General features: G+C 33.0%; 3 protein-coding genes and 3 non-coding genes across 8 annotated transcripts; 3 read left to right on the top strand and 3 right to left on the bottom strand.

The window, feature by feature from the left end:
• The first annotated feature begins 1,173 nt into the window (after positions 1 to 1,173).
• MED31 (SOH1 family protein) lies at positions 1,174 to 5,398 on the top strand. Of its 3 annotated transcripts, none has more exons than XM_088882329.1 (6): positions 1,174 to 1,351; positions 1,428 to 1,525; positions 2,858 to 2,954; positions 3,135 to 3,213; positions 3,452 to 3,738; positions 5,189 to 5,398. In XM_088882329.1, the coding sequence occupies exons 1-6, from the start codon at positions 1,302 to 1,304 to the stop codon at positions 5,193 to 5,195; spliced, it is 618 nt and encodes a 205-aa protein (XP_088738455.1). In that variant the 5' UTR covers positions 1,174 to 1,301; the 3' UTR covers positions 5,196 to 5,398. The 3 variants fall into 3 exon arrangements, with proteins under 3 accessions (XP_088738455.1, XP_011084768.1, XP_088738456.1); XM_011086466.3 differs by lacking the exon at positions 5,189 to 5,398 and adding an exon at positions 3,828 to 4,247; XM_088882330.1 differs by lacking the exon at positions 5,189 to 5,398 and having other exon boundaries at positions 1,175 to 1,351; positions 3,452 to 4,247.
• Positions 5,399 to 10,299: 4,901 nt separating this feature from the next.
• LOC105166945 (glutamate dehydrogenase A) lies at positions 10,300 to 14,442 on the top strand. The gene is made up of 9 exons (XM_011086464.3): positions 10,300 to 10,776; positions 10,953 to 11,066; positions 12,096 to 12,317; positions 12,397 to 12,471; positions 12,578 to 12,694; positions 12,790 to 13,040; positions 13,561 to 13,636; positions 13,723 to 13,809; positions 14,034 to 14,442. The coding sequence occupies exons 1-9, from the start codon at positions 10,669 to 10,671 to the stop codon at positions 14,217 to 14,219; spliced, it is 1,236 nt and encodes a 411-aa protein (XP_011084766.1). The 5' UTR covers positions 10,300 to 10,668; the 3' UTR covers positions 14,220 to 14,442.
• An 805-nt stretch (positions 14,443 to 15,247) lies between these two features.
• Positions 15,248 to 15,367, bottom strand: LOC148787606 (U5 spliceosomal RNA). The gene has a single exon (XR_016066579.1). It is a non-coding gene; the product is annotated as a U5 spliceosomal RNA (small nuclear RNA).
• A 2,014-nt stretch (positions 15,368 to 17,381) lies between these two features.
• On the top strand, positions 17,382 to 20,115 carry LOC105166944 (littorine mutase/monooxygenase). The gene is made up of 2 exons (XM_011086463.3): positions 17,382 to 18,309; positions 19,323 to 20,115. Exons 1-2 carry the CDS (start codon positions 17,440 to 17,442, stop codon positions 19,947 to 19,949), a joined length of 1,497 nt encoding a protein of 498 aa, XP_011084765.1. The 5' UTR covers positions 17,382 to 17,439; the 3' UTR covers positions 19,950 to 20,115.
• Positions 20,116 to 21,120: 1,005 nt separating this feature from the next.
• LOC148787605 (U1 spliceosomal RNA) lies at positions 21,121 to 21,281 on the bottom strand. Its single transcript, XR_016066555.1, has one exon. It is a non-coding gene; the product is annotated as a U1 spliceosomal RNA (small nuclear RNA).
• Positions 21,282 to 22,839: 1,558 nt separating this feature from the next.
• On the bottom strand, positions 22,840 to 23,000 carry LOC148787604 (U1 spliceosomal RNA). The gene has a single exon (XR_016066566.1). It is a non-coding gene; the product is annotated as a U1 spliceosomal RNA (small nuclear RNA).
• Between the last annotated feature and the right edge of the window lie 571 nt (positions 23,001 to 23,571).

Below are 23,571 nucleotides of genomic sequence, written 5' to 3'. Positions count from 1 at the left end.
TAATTATATCGATATCTTCTAAAGTTTATTTGTGTCATACATGAATATATATAATATAAAGTCTTACTGCATGGAGATATTGATGAAACTTTTTTATTGTATGCTAAACTTAAGGGATAGTTACATACAATGGAAACAACCGAATTGGTCCTTGTTATGTCCTTTGTGGTTTGTATTCTATGTTTAACTGCTAGAGGTGCACACATAGTATTTAAATAATTATCATACTGCAATATTGGTTATAAATAAATAAAACACTGCACATATGTATGTGTATATACAGAAAAAAGTTTGTCATCAATTTATAAACCAAATATAATTTTCTCCTACGTAAAAGAATGTTTGTGACTTTATTTCCATTGATTTCAAAATGTTTCTTCTATACTTAAATAAATTGTTTTAAGGTAATATTTTTAGATTTGAGGGAAGGATTGGGGCAATAATTTCAAATCACGCCATATTAGAAATAAAATTAAAATTAATTAATGTTCAACAAAATATAGTTCAAATTTAGAGGTGAAAATTTTAAGATGCTTTGAATTTAAAATTATTCAAACAAATTGAAATCACAATTTCAAAATTATCAATTTAAAGATTGGGGCCAAAAGTGGGTCTATAAAGAAAAGTGGAAGTTAAATGAATGCATAAGTAGACATTTGATGTTTGGTTAGAGTGATAGTTAGAGACGAAGTAAAATTGAAGGTATCTGAAATTTCTTTGAACTTTAATTTCGTTTTCTTTCAAAATTGAGCAGAAGGTCAAAAATATAAGAAAGTACATATTATATTTAAATCTAAATTCTTTATTTGAGGTTATTGGTAGTGATTATTATTTTATAATAAATTGAATAGTTTCAATACCCATTTTGATTTATTAAAAATATTTTTAGTCTTGTTTGACGAATATTTTTATAGATATACTAAAATTATTTTAGTATAATATAAACTTATTTATTTTTGATACAAAATAAAGAGAAATGATTAATCAGCAAACTTACGTAAATTAGTTTTTTTTCTTTTGGCTAAAATACATCAAATCCCATATATTTTAAAAAAATTGTTAAAAACTCCCTTATGTTTAAAAAGTTTACTTAATATAAAAAGGTATTCTATATATATAAAAAAAAAAAAGGTATTGAAATTTTAAACCATGATTACTACTTCATCTAATGCGATTTACTGATATATTGAAAAGCGCGAGTGGAAACGGCCGAGTGGGTGCCTCTTTTCTCTGTTCCCCGAATTTGAAACGAGCAAGGGGGAACCATTTGGGGTTCAATTAATCAATTAGGGTTTAATCCCATGGCTTCCGATCAAGATTCACCCATGGAACTAACGGATCCTCCATCCTCGTAAGCTGCAAGAAATATTTTTCGTTTCCCTATCCTCCCAGTTTTTTCAGTGTGATGGATGTTTATTCAACTGCAGGCCCAAAAATAAGTACAAGGATCCAGATGATGGCCGCCAGCGGTTCTTGCTTGAGCTCGAATTTGTTCAGTGCCTTGCTAATCCGACTTATATCCATTGTATGTAATTTTTCTGTTATTTTCGCCTGGAATATCTCGAGTATGCTATCCATCCAACACCCTTCTCTCAATTTTTGTGCTTCTTTAACTGGTTTTTACCGAGTGGCTAGTTAATTGTTTCACATTTTTTAGTTTGTGACTAGTTAATTGATGTCAGAGAAACTGATAACCACATTTTGATGTCAAACTTAATTGTGAAGTTGTTGGGAAATCACAATGTTGTTATCCTTTAGGCAGCTACTTGGGCTTGGCCCGTTCAGTCTGATGTGATCTTATAACTTTTACTTTTCTAAACATGTTGATCCAAGCTCCAAAATAATCAATTGCTATCAAATCTATATTAAAGGATACGTTCGTTTTATCATATATTTTCAAATGCAGTGCCAAACTGAGTAGTTTCATTTTAACCATACCTTGTAATATCTGTTTCACCAGAAAGGATTCACCAGCTATTTCTGGGAAAAGGGATTGCCTTAATAGGCACATTAGGCTGCTCCTATGTTCATGTGACTGTGTTAATGTTTTCCCAAAAAAATTGTGCATATTTTCTTTTTTTCTTTATGTATTATTAATGAGCATATCAATTGTAGCGGCAGATTGATATGCAAACAGATAACTCCCATGGTCATAGAATTTCGGTTATTAAATGGCTTGTGGTGCTAAATTTGCTATATCATGCAGTTAATTAGAGTCGGAGTTGTTCTCTTTTACCATTTTTATTTATGCACATTGCTGGAATCATGACTTGTTGCTTTGGAATTGGATAAATGTAGCTGGGGTTGGGACTTGGGAGGAGGCTAGTGCAAAGAGAAAGAGGTTCTGGAAAATCTCAAGCTTCTGAAGTTTCTCTAGAATAACCTATAGAAGGGTTTCAATCTAAACTATGTGTACTTCTTAATGAAACATGTTGCCATTGACTTGTGTCCTAGAGACTTTGGTATTTTGGTTCTCTTTCTGCATTTCATAACCTTGAATTATCATATTTTTACCTTATCAAATGAGACACGTGATTAACATTTTCAGATATCCAATTTGAAAACATGCAATGTTTTTATTGGTGAATTCACTTACAAACTCTGTGTTTAAATTCTTTATCAGCTATACAATACATAAAGTATTGTTCTGCCACTTTTTAGTAGTGATTGTCGCATTGCTCAAACAGAGTTATAGCCAAGTTAAACTGAGTCATCATCTCCCACGAACACATACTTGTATTTATTAGTTTGTTGCCAAATTTATCTCTGTGATTAGGCTATTGTGCTTAATCTTACAGGGAAGTACTACTTTTATTATGAATTCTGTGTAAGTTGATTCGTCCTCACATTGACGCAGATTTGGCTCAAAACCGGTATTTTGAAGATGAAGCATTTATTGGATATCTGAAATATCTTCAATATTGGCAAAGGCCTGAGTACATAAAGTTTATTATGTGAGCTCCAAGTTCAAGTTACTGCCTATGTACATTTTTATTTAAATTTTGTTCTTTGGTTCATGACCACTCTGGGAATATAAGTTGTTTTCAACTGGAGCTCTTTGTATTAACTGCATTCATGTCGAAAATGTATCATGCTTACAAGGTTTAAGAAACTCATTTTTGGCTTGTTGTCAGGTATCCTCATTGTCTCTTCTTTCTTGAGCTTCTCCAAAATCCAAATTTCCGGAATGCAATGGCACATCCTGCAAACAAGGTCTTACTCTATTTACTTTAAAATTCCTTTTGGATATGGATCGTTGGTTTAGTTTATTTTATTAAATTAATTTAGTCGCAAATAGAGAAGCATTAGTTCTTAATGACATTGTTTTGTTTTCTATGGATTCAATTATGTTTCTAATGCCATTTTTTATTCATCGAAATAAATTATAAATTATCTTACAGTTAGATCTTTGTTAGGATCTAATCATTATCATGTTGTCTGGAGCTTATAGGAATTGGCGCATAGGCAGCAATTTTACTTTTGGAAGAATTATAGAAACAACCGATTGAAGCACATACTACCAAAGCCACTTCCTGAACCTGCAAATGCACCCTCAGCTTCTGTGGCTCCTCCAGCTTTGCCACCTACGACTATTACAGCTGCTGCCACCACTGCTCCTCCTGTGCCTTCTCCAGCTGCAGCTCAAGCTCCCTCCCCAATGCCGTATGGCATTGGCCCTGGATCTACTTTCGTAAAGAATGACCCAAGAAATAGCGGGATTGATAGAAGAAAGAGAAAGTAACCTTTTTTTTTTTTTTTAAATATTCTATTTAATAAGATGATTCAAGTTTCCTATGCTAATTAGGCATACGTGACAATTCAAGCAGGAAAGACGGGTGATTCCAACATCGCCCTGCAACTTCGTAGCGGTCTTAATACAATAGTGAGGGCCTTTTCCTAGGTTTTAATGTATGTACAAGTTTGATGAAAGAGCATTGACAAAACTGTATTTGGAATTTTGGACAAAAAGGAAAAAGAAAGAAAACTCTAGTAGTTCTGTAGATAGCATTATGTAATTTTTTTTTTTCTTTTTTTGCATTTTAGCTTTTGATTTTTCTAGTCTCCACTCTCCATGTCAAGCCTTGAGCAGAATTTGCTATCCAGTGGCCGGTATATCTTCATGCTTATTAGGGGTGGAATGAAACTTGTTTAGTTGGACGAGAGGAAGTTCTGTCTACTAATACGTCTAGCTTGTATGAACCCATTCATCAGCTTCTCAAGAGTACTTGTCTTCTGAACCTCTGTTATTTACAGGTGTTGCATACCAATACTCCACTAATATTCTGTGGGGAAATTGTTGGGGCAAATTCTTTGCAGTTAATAACGAAAATGGAGAAAAAGATCTAAATAATGCTAACACTGTCCACACACCTTACTTGTGTTAATGATTGTAAGTTTGTGGACACTTGAACATGAGTTCTTGTGTGCGTGTTTTTTCTTTAAAAAAATGCACACATACAAGTTTGAACACAAGACCTCTAGTAGGAATCGATTCAAAACGGTTTGGGTTGGGAGACGAGTTCTTGTGTGCGTATGCATGTGCATTTTCAGATATCCATGAATAATCTGTATGACGGAGGGGCATCTCACCCTGTGAGCGACTGCTGAACTTATTTCAACTCAATTTTGCAGATTCATCTGCTATGATAGAGTGTTCATCTTTATTACCCGTCTGTGATTAGCTTGATGCACATGTTTACGCCATCTATCTAAAGTGAAAACTAGAGCGGATGGCTTCCAGTTGGGAGGATGTGTCTTCATTTTAATGGAAAAATAGTAATGGAGCTTTATGTTATACCTCTGCAGTTGACTTATTTCCTTGTGTTTTAGAAAGGCTTGCATTGTCTGATTTTGTCGCAGAAGGTGCCAATTAAAAACAGCTTAAAATTTATATGCCATGGTTTTAGGCTCATGCATACACCAAGTGCTTTGTTGTGCAAGTGCAGCTTTAGACACCAATTCACATATCTCTGTGTTTGCCTGCAAGATGTCTAGCCGTAATATGGTAGTGGATTGAGAACGCTAAGGTTAGCCCTTTTAGTTAAGATGATGTGTGCTATGTTTTTCTAGTGGAGTGAAAAACTCTGTTTGAAGATTCCTGATCGATGTCCCGTGGCTTTACTGTTTCACTTCTATCATGTGGATCTCCATATCAAAATAGATACCGACTCATCGAGCTATCATGCAGGTCTTAGCGCAGCTCAACTTGAACGTGAACGGTCACACAACGATATCAACACTCTACTTTATAACATTATCATATTCTGATCTACAGGTTCATGCTGCATATAGGTTAGCATCCTCATCCCTTACTCTATTCATCTTATGGTATTGCATTTGAGTGTGATGACTGTTTTCTCCAATATACTCTAAAGTAATGAAGCCAGATGATGGATGAGATGAGGTGTTTGATCTTTTGGTAGCATGTGTTAATTACTTTATTGCTGTGTGGCCCTCCAAGATTAGGATGGATCTGTGTGGATATGTTTCTTGTGTAAGCAAGCACTTGTTTTCTTTCTTCATTTGATCTTACAGCAGTGATGTGGAGCCACAACAGAATTGTACTTTTTCTTGGGTTCCCACCTCACCTTATGTTTGTTTATTCAGCTTCAGATTATTGGTTGTAACAGATAAGAATCGCCTGACCTCACTCAGATCGCTCATCCTCTTTGTTTTTTTTTCCACCTATACTTATTAATAAATTATAGAGTTAATTACACTTAAACCCCATTTGAAAATGTGAAATTGCACTATTTTTAAAAAAATTTTAAAATTATACTTACACCCCCTTTCAAGAATTCATTGTTTACACTTGGCCCCGAAGGGTGTAATGTCTTTATACTTGTAATAAAATATTGCTTTTAAATTATAACTATTGCATAGAAAATAGCTGCAAATGAATGAAAAATCTAGTCATTTTTTTTGCGCTCATGCTTTTTACTTCCTATATATGGAATGAGATTACCATTATTGTTGCAACTATTTCTGGAAAATGTCTGGTTCAAATACTTCATCTAGTGTTTCAAGAAACATATGCAACAATGATACACCTCACCTTTATATAAGAAATAAAAAACATTTAGAAAAATAACTAGTTTATTCATTTATAAACGACTACTTTTTATTATGGTTATAATTCATGAATATTTTTTTTATAATTACATCTTTTTGACTTTTTATATATTACGTTTACATTGTTAAATGAATAGTAAAATTAAAAATTTATGTAAATTTTCTGTAGATGTTAGTATTTTTCGCCTAAACTTTGCAGGAAGGCGATTTGGCTTAAATAGAGAATTTTAGGGTAAGTATAAATTTTATTTTTTTCTGGAAGAAAAATATAATTTGGTATTTTCAAGTGGGGTCAAAATGTAATTAATCCTAAAATATTAATATATAAGAGAATGTCAAAGTCGTGGGAAGTTAGCAACTCGAAAACGTGTTTGAACGTTCATGTTGCGTTTATCTGTATTGCCAGCGCTTCGCCGCGTCGTGTAGGTCGTAGTTGAGATCAGGCTCGCGACTCTCGTGGCCCAAAATTCAAGCGTCAATGTTTGGAAAATAATAATAAACTTGAAGGGCGTAAGCCTATCTTGTTGAATCCCAGCTAATTAATCTATTTTCAGGGGTATGATTTATGGCCAGTTGCAATATATGAACCATATATTTATTATGTGAATAATTGAGTCTAATTAAAGTGATAATCTGATAATAGGGATAATTACACTATTATCCCTCTAAAAGTATAAAATTACATTTTTTCCTAAGGAGTTTTTTTAAATTACACGTGTACCCTTTTCAAGAATTCTTTGTTTATAATTGTGTTAACTCTTTCATTAGGATTTAGATGGAAAATCTTGATGTCAATAAAAAAGTTTAGGAATAATTACATTCTTTTTACCTAACGTTTAGTATAATTACATGTAGATCTTATGTGGTTTGGAAAATTACATGTAACACCTCTAAAGTTTGTTTTCGTCGAACAAATAAGTTCCTCCGTTCGTCAAAATTTACTGAATGTGTTGATATTAACAAAAAAATAAATGAAAATTGATATTTACCCTCGGTTGACTTATTAACTTATAGCAGGTTAAGTATTTTTTTTCTGATTAAACTACACTTACAACGGTGATGATGTACCGCCTTGCATGCATTAACTCGTGAAGACGTGAGGGCGATTTGGTGATAGAAAGATTTATTTGACCTACAATAAATCAGTAATAAATCAAATGAATGTAGATTTTTTTTTTTTTAATATAAGCAAGTTCAATAAATTTAGATCAGGACTTATTTGTTAGACATAAGCAAATTTTAGGTGTGCTAGATGTAATTTTTCAAACCATAGCGGGTTTATATGTGACTACATCAAACTTCAGGGGATGAGAGTGTAATTAACTCAAAAATTTATATAATTTTAAATTTTATCTCTCATTTAGCACTTCATATAATCTATTGACGAAGATATCCTAGTAATAATTTTATATATGTAAGGGGATAAATTTAGTATGTCTAAAGTCGACAAGGCGTAATTTTAATAAAATATTATTCTTGAATTATTTTTAAAAAAAATAGCCATTGACAAATGAAGAAACTCTCAATATTATCTATATCAGCATTTTCCGTTCGAATCTTCACAGAAGTAGTTAAATGGTAATGGAGAATTCTTGTACGGGGTGTAAATATAATTTTATATTTTTAAAGGGGTGACAAGTGTAAACCCCCACCCCCCAAATTATATGTATTTATTTTTCTTTTACTTTTCAACATTTTTTATTGAACCATCCATTCATCCATACTAGTATTAAACACATTGAGATAGTTGTTCTATATTTTTATATTATGCAATTATGTAATTAGAATATGAAATGTGAATGTAATGTTTAATATCATAATGTTATTATAATAATATGTATTCTGCAATTCCCCAATTAAACGAATTAAAAAAATAGAAGTTGATAACTCTTCCATGACTTATATTATGGATAATTATACTCTCCTTTTTTTAGGTTTAGTGTAATTGTATATAAATCTTTTGAAGTTTGAGAAATTATATTTAGTACCCATGAAGTTGATTTTTATCTAACAAATAAGTCTCTTGACGATAGTAACAAAAAAATTGGAAAAAAAAAAATATTTATCTCCGATTGACTTATTATTGATTTATTACAGGTCAAATAAATATTTTTATGCCAAAATTATTCTTATACGTCTTCACAGTTTAATGCATGTGAGGAAGTATAGTTCTACCATTATAAGAGCAGTTTAGTTGAAAAAAAATTATTTGACCTGCAATAAGTCAATTTAAGGTAGATATCAATTTTGATTTAATTTTTTTATTAATATCAACAAATTTAGTGAATTTTGACTAACGGATGAACTTATTTGTTAAACGAAAGCAAACCTCAAGAGTGATAGGTGTAATTTTTTCAAATCAGGGTATTTATGTATAATTATATCAAATTTTCAAGGGAAGGGAGTCTAATTATCCCAATATATTATTATACACAAGACTTCTCCATCACCAATCACGAGATGGAATCTCATCACGTTGGATGAAAAATAATAAAGTAGATCAAATCTGGTCAATTCTTTTGATTGACATATCATTATCTAATTACTTGAAATAGCCATTCATCAATTGCATTTCATGTGTATTTGTGCAAAAATTAATAACTAATCGAGCACACCAAATAATTAAGGGATAAATTTACATAGCCGACAGGTGTAATTCTATTTTAATCGTAATAGTTGATTAGATATAATTATCCGTTATTGATTATTAATATATTTAGTATAGTTATGGATTATCGTTAGATATAAATATTTAATATTAATAATTATAATTAATATATCTTAATAAATAAAAGTTTATCTATTTCACTCAAATAAAAAAGGAAATCACACAAATTCATATTAGGTGGGCATAGTTGTACCTATTGAAATTGGAATTGAAGACGTAAAGATTTCAAATTTTATCAACGGAGAAAGCTCTTATTGATGGCTGTTAAATTTTGAAATCTAAGAATACATATATATATATATATATATTATTTATGATTGACGAATGAAATCGTATTACATTCATTTTCTATTCGTTCTAAATCATATTATGTTGTGATGAGATATATTGAACTTAATGATAAAAAGATCGATATACCCTCATAATTGCAAAACACCCAATAACCCAGAACTGAGGCCATCCGATATTTGTATACTTGGGAATTGCAGATTATGCCAGATCTGTACAAATACGGGTATTTGGTTCTATAAAATTAATTTATAATTATCTCAAAAGAAAATGTGGATTGATCTCGAATCAATAATGATGAATGTATAAAGTGATTTCATTTCACCAAAAGTCAAAAACTCCATTAGAAAAAAATAATGCATTAATTTGGGGTGAAATCCAGTAAATGAGCCAAAGGGTAAAAATGTCATTGTACTATTAATTATAATTCATTAAAGAGCGAGGAGTGTATTTTTGGTTGTATAATATAGTACAAGTTATTTATAACTTTTAAGGTAAATTGACTTTTTTGGTCATAATGAATTCTTTCAACTTCTCCATAATGTTTTAGCATAAATCTCTCCCTCACTGTAATATTTTATTTTTGTTGCAAATCGTTTGAGAAGAAAAATAAATAAATTACAAAAAATAGGAAATATAACATATTATAACATTATGAATTATTACACATCTCTAGATATTAGAGACTTACGGATGAGTTTAATTATTTCAAATAATTCATTTCTTGGAAGTTAGCAGTCTATTAAAAAAAATCATATGAATTGAAAAAAAGGATAGAAATATTGTTTTTCCCTCTAATAATATTTAGAACTTAATTTTTAATTTAAAAAAAATTAACTAAAAAAAGAAAAGCAACATTTTTGCTTTCCAATTGATGAAAGAAAATAAGGGTATTTGTGGAAGTTGAACAGAGAATTGTTGTCGCACCGCGAAATTATATTTTTAATTTGTATGATAGGAATTTAATACTTTTAGCTTTTTATTTTACAAAATTTTTAAAATTGTCTCAAAATTAAAGAACCTCAATATATTTTATTATATGTTTTAAGAAATTTTTAAATGGTTTTGAAATTGAAAACATATAATCTCATAAATTCTGTAAAATATAAAATTAGATGTGTCGAAATTTTATGATTTTGAGGCATTAATAAATGAATAGAATTTTTGTAATTTTGAGTTTATTTTTAAAATTCAATAAAACAGAAAAAGCAAAATTATTGAATCGGGAGTAGAAATGTAATTTGCGAATGGCGGTCTCAACTCTTTCTCCAAGATTGGAGAGTTTGGGTAGTCCAAGTAGTTGACTTCTCACATATAGCTGCAACCCTCTTCTCTTCTCATGCCCCTTGTGATTTTCATGTGTCCAACAACCGCAGCACCCCACCCCCCAACTTCATATGTACATATGTATATATATATGTATGTATATGTGCACACATGCACATACAGCTCGCTATATAGCAGCCTCAAATTCTCATGATCCTGTCCAAGTAGTATTATACTTGCATTGACTCTTCAGCAGTCTCAGGCTCTCTTTCTTTGCCTTTTCTGGCTATTTGGGCTGATTTAATTGGTCTTGATTTTCTGGGTAAATTTATTCCAGCTTAAAGAATTTGATTTCCAGGGAGATCTTGTATAAAATGAATGCTCTTGCAGCCACCAACCGGAATTTCATGAAAGCGGCCCGCATTCTGGGCCTGGACTCCAAGATCGAGAAGAGTCTTTTGATCCCCTTTAGAGAAATCAAGGTTTGTGGGTTTGTATTAGTAGTTTATGTTGATGGTAATACGTACTATTTCTGATCGCATGAACTTTTGTCAATTTCGAAAGGGGCTTGAAAAGATTGAAGCTTTTTCCAGTACTGTGTGCCTTTGTAAAGTTTCATGGAGATTTTCAAGGTTGTTTGGTATTGGGTTTTGATCAGGTGGAGTGTACAATCCCCAAGGATGATGGGACACTGGTGTCCTACGTTGGATTTAGAGTACAACATGATAATGCCCGTGGGCCCATGAAAGGAGGGATCAGATACCATCCAGAGGTTTCATTTTCTTTTTTATATATATATTTTTAATGTTTGATGCTTTTATGTTAGTATGTTGTGTTCCTATCAGTTCACCTGTTATTCTAGTCCTGTATTTCTTATGTGCCCGGATGGGGTGGGGTGGGGGTTGGTAGTGGAATGGTGAGGGATTGGTGATTATAGTGATTTTTGGATTTTGGATCTTGAAATGCTTTGCTATCTTGAAATAACAAGTCTTCGGACACGGTTCGCACTTTTGTTTGTGGATTGCAAGGGCTAAATTTATCTTGAACTTCAGCCTGTGTAAATCTGCATTCTTCAGGCTCTGTAGTAATGAAACCTGACGATGTTTACTTAATCATAATGTGATGTTAGATTCGGTGTCCTGTTTCAGGTGCAGAAGTTAGACTAAACTTGGAGCTGTGAAATAGAAGTGTTCGATCAAATTCTTGAGAACTAACAGTAATTTTCTTAATCTGTAATCAAGTATTGTTGAGACTCTTCACTAAACAAAAACAAATGGATCTTCAACCATGAGATGGAAACTGTTGAACTCACTTCTCAAATGATGTTGTATTTCTATGTAATCTTGATGGGAACTCTGCTTTAGTGTCTTCTGGTTTAGGGATCGACCATTATGGACAAACGACTTATTAAATGTACCGTTTCTTCCATTTTCTAGCAGCACATCTCGGGTTTGGTCTAGGAGGAAACTTATGCTGCTAAATTTATGCACTAGCCTTAGCTAAAGAGTAGCATGAACAAATCTGTCCTCTCCTATCCAATCGAAAAGAAAAATTAAGAAGGAAAAAGTGGAATTTTAAACAAGACTTTTGATCTTTGATTTTATTGACAATTGAGTCAAAATCATGCATTCAGTTCTTTTCTTACTTATTTATGAAGTTTTTGTGGTGAGTTCTTTCACTTATTTCACTTCCCGCAAAAGCTCAACGGATACCTTGATTAATTGTCTTTTCTGATTGTAAATAAAGAGACACACACGTTTATTCTATATTGTTCTAAGTTACTCATACCTTTTGCCGATAGGTTGACCCTGATGAGGTGAATGCTCTTGCTCAACTGATGACTTGGAAGACTGCTGTAGCAGATATTCCCTATGGCGGGGCTAAGGGTGGAATTGGGTGTTCTCCAAAAGACTTAAGCACAAGTGAGTTGGAACGTCTTACTCGAGTATTCACCCAAAAAATTCATGATCTTATCGGAGTTAATGCCGATGTTCCAGCACCAGATATGGGTACTAATGCTCAGGTGACTATATAGTAACTTTACTGTACTATTCAACTCATTCGTCAGAAAATAAAATTTATGGTTTATTTGAGATGTGCAGACCATGGCTTGGATTCTGGACGAGTACTCAAAATTCCATGGTTACTCTCCTGCAGTTGTTACAGGAAAACCAATTGTAAGTGAAGATTGGAAAAAAGAAGGAAAAAACAATAATTAGTTATATCGTGCAAATTAAAATCAGAACTCATCTAAGCACTGTGTTTGTTTTCTGTATATGCCAGGATCTTGGTGGTTCACTGGGTAGGGAGGCTGCAACAGGGCGTGGAGTTGTATATGCCACCGAAGCATTACTTGCTGAACATGGAAAGTCAATAAAGGGTTTAACATTTGCCATTCAGGTATTATTTCTATTTAAACATTTTTGTTAAATTTTATTTTTCTTAACCATGTCCATATTTACATTTTTCTTTCTTTTTTTATATAATAAAAAAAGGGGTTTGGAAATGTTGGCTCGTGGGCTGCAAGGCTTATTCATGAAAGAGGTGGCAAGGTTGTTGCAGTGAGTGACATAACTGGAGCAGTGAAGAACCCTAATGGAATTAATATACTGGACTTGCTTCAGCACAAAGACGCCACAGGAAAATTAGCTGATTTTTCTGGTGCCGATGCGATGGATCCAAATGATTTGCTTACGCATGATTGTGATGTTCTCATACCATGTGCTCTTGGCGGAGTCCTAAACAGGTTTGGCATTTTCTTCCAACAAAAGTTAACTTTCCTCTTTCGCCAAATGCTTTTTGCTCCCAAGGTCCAAGCCATGGAACAAAGAACTCGTCTAGAGAAAAGACAACTTTTAAAAATAGCAAATTAACTTCTCGTTGCCATGTATTACCAGAACTTAAGTTGGAAGTATCTTTGCTTATTTAAGGAAATGATACATCAGTTTGGACACCTTTTAGTGCTAGCTATGAAACCATAGCAATATTTTCTCAAAGTACAAGGAAAAATCATGAATAGTTGTTCTCTTTCCAATATAGGACTGAAATAGCTTGATGAGTGCGTAATTCCCTTTGAGTTCAGTTTATCCATTATAAGCTTTCTTTTGTGGCATGAAGAGAAACATGTTGAGAAAAAACAGTCATTGACTGCATACAAGTTAAATCCATCTATAAGAGAAGACGAATATGAAGATGAAAAAGATTGGTTCGCCAACTTTGATTGAGACATTCCAGCTAATTTGCACCGGTTCTTTTCTTTTTTGAAGAGAAAATGCTGGAGATGTCAAGGCCAAATTCATCATAGAAGCTGCAAATCATCCTACCGACCCAGAAGCAGATGAGGTGCCGAATTGTGTTCAATTGATTTTGTGTTTGTTTAACTACTACACTAATACTGTTTAATGATGTAATTTCATACTTTTTGACAGATTTTGTCGAAAAAAGGAGTTACAATTCTTCCCGACATTTATGCAAATGCAGGAGGAGTGACTGTTAGCTACTTTGAGTGGGTTCAGGTAATATTCACGAACCCAAACTTGCTATAAAAGATAATTGGTGATCCATTATTTGCATGAAGTCAATGGAGAACTGATGAAAATCTTTTCTAACATCACGTTACATGATAAAAATCTTCGCATTTTTTTCAATAGTCTTTCTTTACATAACCACAAGAGTTGACAGCTATGAATTTAAGTGAAATCCACCTAGAAACTTACTGTCGTGTAACTTGGTTTTACAGAACATTCAAGGCTTTATGTGGGATGAAGAGAAGGTCAATCAAGAGCTTAAGAGATACATGACAAGAGCCTTCCATAACATCAAGGGCCTGTGTAAATCTCACAACTGTGATCTTCGCATGGGCGCTTTTACGTTGGGAGTGAACCGTGTTGCTCGGGCTACTCTTCTGAGGGGTTGGGAAGCCTAAAAATTCTCAACAACTACATCATTCAGCTCCCGACAACAGCTTTCCCACCATGGCATTGTGTTCAAGAATTTATCATTTCTCCAAATCTTTTGATGCAGATGATAGTTATGCTCTTTCTATACACTACCAAAAAATGCAATACAGCACCAAAAATCTTATGACTTAAAGTTATTGTTTTCGGATTTGTGTTTAATTTGTTTAAGACAGCCATCTTTGTTAAGAACTCTGTGTTCTAAGATTAAATCAAGATATGAACTTGCAATAATGGTAATAAAATTAAGATTTAGTTGTTCAATAACCTATCCGGCTTTAACTTGTCTTTACACTTTTAAAGCTGAAGGAATTTAACTCGTCTTTGTGGGAGAATCTGATTGTGTTTTCTGAACTAGCTGTTCAGGAAATCACTCGTGTTGAAATATAAGTTGTGTTCTAACAAAGTCTTAGGTTGATATGTTGCGCTGTCTTGTCAAACTTATGTACAATTCTTACAGTTGTATGCATGTTAGCTTTCCAGATGGCCTAAACCATAATAATGAACTTAGTTACAAGAACTTGCCCACACTTCATAGGTTGAATGCAGACAGAAACATAATTAGACATCAGAGGAGCTCGTTAGGGTCATCGTTGAGTTAGGACATGAAGATGAAGTCAGAATATAGTTAATGTCAGAACGATCCTAATAAATGCCTGACTGTAATAAATGAGTTGATATTTATGTCTCCCACAGGTCGCATGACGATGCCACAATGACAGGTTGGGTCAACCGTCCTCCAGTTGGATCTTCAGTCGAGTCCGAGCTTGATTGTGAATCTCGATTCATTCACAAAGATATATTTTTATATCCCCATATCAAATCTTGCTATTAATGTGGGTTTCTCCATTCCGAGAACGAATAGCAAATAAATAAAAACTACAGTAATCTGCAGAATTAGAGCCAAAGTATGTGGGGCTTGATGCCACTGATTATTCATCCAACATCGAAACCATCAACAGGTAATGGTAAGAGGATTTCTGACTTGATTGTTGGGGCCTTCCATCAAATGGAAAGTCCCTCCAAAAATGGGCGTATGCTGCTTGAATGCAGCGAGCACACGGTATTCTTTAGTAAAAGGCGAAAGAATAGTTCGCTCTGTGCTCACTACGCAGCTGCGTGCTGATACATTCCACGCGAGTTGTAGTTTTGTATACCCCGATTTCGAGCCTTACCTCTCCTCTTTCGATGTGGGAATAATCGCACCATTCGACTTGTACGGTATTCTTTTCTTAACATCTATTATTAAATATAGGGGATGTGTATGTTATAATTTTATATGAAGAGCAGATCCTGACCGTAACTTTAATTGCCAAGGATGTAAACATAGAGGGAGATTTCTATTGTTAATTATCTTAGGTTTCACAATTTTAGGAGCAAGAGAGAGAGAATCTTATACAGATATTGTCTGAAGAAAGAAGAGGGATGTCTCTAGGGGTTTTGCGTTGGTTGAGATACCAACACGAACCTTGTAAAAATTAGTTGTTTTAGGGGACTTAAGCTTAATATATATTAGTAACAGGAGCACAGGTTGGATGTGTGCGTATAACTTAAATCTTAACTATATTTATTTAATTGAGTAGATGAGTTGGGCAATCATAGGCAAGCACTTCTCCCGAGTGCAATGAAAATGACCATCGTAAGCATGGAGTTGAGTACACTTGTCTTTATTCAAATCCAAGAGGATTACTCACAGTGGAGGAGGCATCAACTGGCACAAGACTTGAGTCTTGGTATGTATCTTTGTAGCGGAACTAACTACGCAACCCTAAGTTGGATATGCAATGTCTCTTTCTCTTCTCTCACTTATTTTTCTCTTCCTAGTTATTTTTTCCATTTTCAACTTATTTTTTCCTCTTAACTTAGTGTTCCTTCTCTTTCATTCTTCCTTTATTAATTTTGTTTTCGACTGCTCGTTTCGTCTCACTCACTAATGTTTGTTTTCAACTAAAACTCGTTTGATTCCGTAAGAGGAAAAGAAAGGTGAAACGGAGAAAACAACTGCAATTTATTTTATATGGGAGATATATAAGTTTCTTTGGTATGATTCAAAAAAAATAAATTTTAAAGATAGTAGGATGGTGAACAATATATATCAATTGGAGAAAAGGATTACTTTTTGTCAGTTTATCAATTCACCATTTTTCTCTTTATTTCTCGCTACTTTCTATTAAACAGTTTCAAATACTCCTAATGAATTACAAATTAAATTTGAAAACTCTTCAATAATAATAATATGCAAAAATAAAATACTCACACTATAAGAAAATGACTCAATAGCTATGAAAAAAATCATTATCGAGCTAATAGCAAGTTAACATCTTATTTCTAATCTACGTCATTTAATACAAGAATTTACTTGCTAATGAATTTAGCAATAAAAAAATATTTACTAAAGAATTTAGCAACGAATTACTTAATATATATATTAAATAATATAGATTAATAATGAAAATTTTACTTGCTAATTAGCGAGGCGCTGCCGCCCCCTCCCTACCATCCCTCCCAATGGTGGGTGCAGCTTTCTCCTCCACTACGTGCGCCACCTCCCTCTTTCCCTCTCCCTTACCTATGCCGCCTCTCCCTTCCCACGACCTTCCAGATCAGCGACCGCCTTCCCTCTACCTGCCCCACCCTTTGATTTTGTGTGTATTTTTCTATCTGTTTTACTAATATTACATGCATATACGTGTATGTATATTTTACGTATTTATTTACTTAATAAATTTATTTTGAACTTGTATAAATACTATTAATTTAATTTAAATGGATATGAGCTATTAATTTATATATCAAATATATATGAACAGTTGATATTATTTGACCTGTAATAAATTAATAATAAGTCAATCAAAAATAAATATGAATATTCAATCAATTTTTTTGTTAATATCAACAAATTTATTGAATTTTGATTAGTGAAGGAATTTATTCATTAGATAGAGTCCAAAGTATAGGAAGTTTATGTATAATTATACCAAATTTTAAGAGAAAACAATGTAATTATCCCTTCTTTTTTTTGTCTATCGAAGGATTATTTCCCGTTTCATATTACAAGTAGGTAAATTGCAGTTTACCCTTAAAAGCACAGTGCTCATGAAGGAGAAGTATTTAAGTTGATAGCAGTCTTGGTCCTGATTAATTCTTTAAGCCTTTGAGAAATCCCATCTTTAAAATTAACACAACAATATGATACAAGTTGCAGGGCTCCTCTCTCTTTTTGTTTTTCTACCTCTTGTCCTCTTCTTAAAGCATTTGATATTTGAAGCATCAACAAAACTTCCACCAGGCCCTAATGCATGGCAAGTCCTATTGAACATTTCCCAATTGAGAAACAAACCCCATGTAGCCTTTCATAACCTAGCCAAAATCTATGGTCCTCTCATCTCCATGAGGCTTGGGGCCCAACTCCTAGTAGTTGCATCATCACCAGCCACTGCCAAGGCTATTCTCAAAACTCACGACCGGGTTTTCTCCGGGAGGTACTCACCGTCAATATCTTATGCATTCCCAACAACATCACAGTCATACACGATGCGGTCGACGTCCAAGGAATGCAGCGGTATGTTTGAATATGCAAGTTGCAGCATAATGGATCTCTTCTCCACGTTAAGAGAAGTTGAGTCGAAAGGCAAAGGAAGGAAGGAGAAGGTACTGATGGAGATGATGGACTATTTGGTTGGGAAAGAAGGTGAAGTAGTAAAGCTTGACGACGTATTAAAAGCGACGTTTTTTAATATCTCTGCAAATGTTTTAGCTTCAAGAAACCTGCTTGGCTATGAGAACTGGGGAAAAGGCGAAATGGCGAAGGATTTGGTGAATGAAATTGAGGAGGTTTTTTTGACACCAGGGCTGCTTGATCTATTTCCAGTTCTGAGAAGGGTTTATTTTTGGAGGAAAAGAGACGGAAAGATTTTGCGACGGAAGGTGATGTGTTTGTGGGAAGATATTCTCAAGCAAAGAAGATCAAGAAATGGAAGTATTGATAAGGGTCGAGATTTCTTAGATGTTCTTCTCGAAAATGCATTCCCGGACGACCTTATATGCTTCGTATTAATGGTTTGACCCACTTCCTTTCTATATGCTGCATAATAGACAAGTCAGTGAATCTCAATACATAAAGTTAGTATTAATTACAATAATCTTATAAAAAATGCAATTTTAGTCTGGTAAATTAGAGGTGATGATTTTGATTCTTTTCAAATTAAAATTTATAATTTGGTCATATAATTGCTTTAAAAATTATAGCTACTGATTTTTAACTAATTTGGTTGGAAAATTCTACGATATCAGTCATGACAGCACTTAAATTGTGGCTTTCGGTATATTTGATGACATGGCAGTCCAAGTTATAATTTTTAATTGTGGCTTTAGGTCATGTATCTCTAAAGGATTGACAATTTTGTCCTCTATTTTTGGATGCAACGATTTCAGTTCTCTATCTTTCAAAATAGTAATAATTTTAGTCCTTAAACTCAATTATTGATCATTTTGACCTTTTATGATAAAAGCTCAGTAGTCCTATTACATACTTTTCATCAGACCCAATATATATATTTTTGAAATAAAATTAAAACTTCAAAAAATTCATACTTTAGTTTGACCGCCTTGTATGTGAGTTTTTTTTTTTTTTTGTATGTGATTTCTGGATATAGAGACCCACCGTCTCATCAAGTTTTGGACAGTCATTTTACAATAGGCCATGGCATGTAAATGTTATAATTAAATTGGGGAAGTTTTTTTTAATTTCTAAAAATGGTCAGAATGTTGCATCCTGTAATTGCACTAACTAAAGCCTCAATTTGGTGTGATGGGATTTAAATGGTATAAATAATTTTATAATTGCAATCCAATCATAATTAGTTATAGTAGCGGACTTTAGCTACTAATACTGGGCTGATTCGAAACAAAATAAATAAAAAATTATAGATGATTAAGTGGGATATCCCAACCAATAATTCAAAGTAAAAGGTTTACTTTTGTCATTAACCTCATACTTTCAGGAAAACTTTCTCTAATTTACCCTATAGTTGAATAATCCTGAGGGTTGTTTCATACATATACGTACCTAGGAACTATTGATTGCTGGAGGCGATTCGGGAGTGGTAACAACAATATGGTTGATGGTAGAGCTGATGCGAAACCAGGACATTTTATCCAGGGTTCGTCAAGAGATCGTAGAAGCCATGGGAACAAAAACTACCGTGATCAACGATTCAATCCTCTCCACATGTGAATATTTCCAGGCATGTGTGAAGGAAACCCTGAGACTCCACATTCCAGCGCCATTCCTGGTGCCCCATCAGGCCCTGGAAAATTGTGTCCTGAATGATTATACAATCCCAAAGGATAGCATAGTGCTGGTGAATGCATGGACTATTCAGTTGGATCCTGGAAACTGGAAAGATGCCACAAGCTTTAAACCTGACAGGTTTCTTGGCTCGAAAGTTGATTTCAGGGGAAACCATTTTGAGTTTGTACCTTTCGGCTCAGGAAGAAGAATGTGCCCTGGATTTCAAATGGGGTTCCGAAATGTTCAGCTGGTGGTGGCGTGTTTAATCCATTATTTTGATTGGAGCCTTCCTGACGGGGAAAACCCTGAGAATCTGGATACAGCTGATGTATTGCATGCTGGAGGATTGAGGAGGGAGAAACCGTTGTTTATGATTCCAAGGCTTAGGGAAAAATATGTTGCTTGACGACGATATATGTGCATGATATTCGATCTCTTTTCTGGAAAACGTGTGCATGGTGATAGCTTTCAACATTTACTGTATGGTTATTTGTGTGGTATGGTTTAACAGAAATAATGTGTTCACCATGTAATTTTACAGTTATATATGAAATTAATGTGTTTATGATATATACACACAAACTCCAATTACATATGTAGTTTATTTGTGAAGTTTCAAACCACAGCATGTAGCATTGGTAGTTAAGATTTTGTCTAATAAAATGACAATGGATCTCTGTATGTTTCATATGTTCATAGAAAATATTGTTGGCGTAATGAGAGGAGCACGGGGAAATCATGTCTGATCTCATATATTAAGACCCTTTTTAATTTAGTTTTATGTATTACAATCTTCTCAATTTGCATCCTGTAAGTTAAAATTTTTTTCAGTTTTAGTCTCTCACATGCTATTTTCATCCAATAATTAATAAAAAAGATACAAACATGAACGTGAGACTGCTAATGGCGCTCCATTAATTATTAAATAGAAAATACACGTGAGGACTAAAATGTGTCATATCGCATACTTATCAATTTTATTGCAACATGATTTGCTATAACGAGCCTCAATATTCAGCTGTGATGTTGAAAACATGAAAATAAGCCTCAATTTTATGAGAAGGCAAACATGAAAATTAAGAACATATATTAATCGGTATGTACAGAAACATGAAAATTGAGAAAAGTGCACATTGTTGAGGTCATATTGAAAAGTAAAATGACAAAAGACGTTGAAAGGGCCTCTTCGATTACAAAAAAGTACAGAACAAGCTAATGGTTTTATTTTAAAATAGATTTTTTTAGTAAAGTAAAGAAGTCTTGTTTTCCATGAAGGCTCCAAGACAACACTCTTGGATATATTTATATAATAGTATACGTGGCACTCAAATATGTGTATATTATTAATTTTAAATATTAAAAATTATTTATTATTTTTAAAAATATTATATTAATCAAAAAAAATGAGAGGAAAAAAAAATGTGAAAATTGTCAAGAGAGAATGAGAAGTTAATAGCAGACAATAAAATTATAGATATCATAAGAGTGTTCTTCAATGCTAACCATATTAACTCAAATTATAAAAATAACTCAACTAAAAATCTTCCATTATAATACCAAATTCTAACTGGAGTTGGGCAGGGGCTGCGCGAACGCAAGCCCCCTCTACCACAAATTATGACGCAGGCTCGACCACTTGGGCCGACCTTAGGCGAGCGCCCCTCCCAAGTGCAATGGAAGTCGCCAACCTAGGCCATGAGCCTTCTTGATCACCCATTGACCCCGTCCAGGTAAGTATGGAACTTAATGCATTTTCGTGTCATTAAGTGTGCTGCTCATTTCTGGCTAACGTTTTTCTCTTGCGATGTGGGACTCTTAATTCCATTGTTATCACCCATCTTTAGCTTTGTGCTGAAATTATTAAAAGGGTACATCCTCATTAGCAAATTTAGTTGTCCACGAATTCTCTTTAATCACATTGAGGTCAAGATTTTCAAATGCATTTGAACTTTTGAGACTAATTTTAAATATTATAAGAAATAATGGATGCATTCTTCATTGTAGATGTTTATAGCACATATAAATAATCTATACTGTAGAAAGTATTTTAAATGTCATGCACTTGATTTTGTAACCTACTATAACTCAATAAGTAAATAAATCATGCACTTTTTAGTTTGCTCTATTAATAACGAATACACAAATATGTAATAAAAAGTAACAAGTTTGTAAATATTGGCTTAATTAAGATTTGTTCAAAATGTGTTTTATATATATATAATGGATTAAATCTAAAAATATCATATGATTATCTTATTATAATGAATCCACTTACTGATATGACATGATTTGTATCTTTTTAGCATTCTCTAACCAACCAATACAAGTTTTTTTTTTTTTTTGGGAATTATATTATGATACAAAATTAGGACCCCGTACCAAGGTATTGGAAGATAATAATTTTAGAAAACATAAATAAACTATGAATTGTTCACATTTTTAAGTATGATGATAAGTGAATAACTAATTTAATATTTAAAATCAAGATAACTAATGTTATTATGCAAATGTTATTAGGTATACAAAAAGTTTTATATCATATCATCAACTAATTTATTTAAGAAAAAATATATGTGGATCTATGGATAAAACATAATAATCATGCAACAAATAGGTGGAATTCTTCATACTGGAATGTTATGGTAATATCTTTTAGCACTAATTTTTTTATGCATTTCCTTAATGCAATGTCTAATAAAGTAAATAAGCGGAGTTAGAGAATCATTATTGGACTTATCAACTGATTTAATCACCGTCATCTTAATCATTATGAGATACATTCTTGCAAATATTGATTTTAAGACAGTTTTATAGTAATACTAAAATTTTAAAATATTCACTTTTAATAATAGAAACATTAGTGAAGGAGGAAAAGTGGAAATGAAGAAGGGATTTTTCATATTAGCGGAACGTAACAATTTTCAAATTATGTGATTGATATTGTTTATTATTCTCCTAGAAAATTATTCATAACCAATTATTGAAAATACTTAGACCGAGGAATATGTCCTTTTGCATTTGCTAATTTTTGCATCGGAATGTTTTTTCTTTTCTTTTCGAATTAAAAGTGATGAAATATTATTAATTGAAATAAATTGATTACAGTTATTCTCGATCGAATATTAATATCTAAAATAAAAATAATTACAACAAGCATACCCTAATCAACAATATCAAATAACTGAAATCCAAACATGTGGGTTGACAAATCCACTTAAAGCCGCACAAACGCAAGCTAAAATACAAACACATCATAATTCTACACACATAACTTGCATGTTTAAAACTGAAATTGGGTAGGGGCTGCGCGAACGCAAGCCCCCACTACCACAAATTATGACGTAAGCTCGACCGCTTGAGCCGACTTTAGGCAAGTGCCCCTCCTAAGTGCAATAGAGGTCACCAGCCTAGGCCATGAGCCTTCATGATCACCCATTGACCCCGTCCAGGTAAGTACAGAACTAATTGCACTTGCTTTTCCTTAAACCCCTCTCTTGGTCGTCGCTGATGATTTTCTCGTTCGATGTGGGATTCTTGGACCCACCAAAAACATTAGTAGGTATATCTTTAGCTTTGTACTTTTAGCATTCCAAGGATTTTATACTATATTTTGTGTGATTTATGACATCACTTACTTAAAAAAAAATTAATTAAATTTAAATTATCTAAGGATGTTATACTTTTTATGTAATTAATTTTAAACAAAGTAACTAATTAAACAGCAACTACTGTAATACTTACAATGTAATTGATTTAGTGTACTCGAAAGTCTTTTTTTTTGCGTAAAAACCAACCAAATATGCATGTAAAAGTGTCTTTTTCGTGATTAAAAATTTCAATAATAAAGCAATACTTTCTTACTCCGTTGAGGGACTTCAAGATTGTGAAGATATTAATAATGAGTAAATTCTTTTCTCTCCCATGGATGAATTAAACTCAATTGAGATGTTGCAAACAAGTATACATGAACAAAAATATAGTTTGAATCTAAATATAAAGATATTAAATAATCATTTTGTATGAACAAA

The sequence above is a fragment of the Sesamum indicum genome, linkage group LG7 (genome assembly GCF_026168435.1).
Source record: "Sesamum indicum cultivar Baizhima isolate 11 linkage group LG7, ASM2616843v1, whole genome shotgun sequence".
In the NCBI taxonomy this organism is placed as follows: Eukaryota; Viridiplantae; Streptophyta; class Magnoliopsida; order Lamiales; family Pedaliaceae; genus Sesamum; species Sesamum indicum.
Note: the sequence above shows the minus strand (reverse complement) of the source record. Positions and strands in the feature narration are given on the sequence as shown.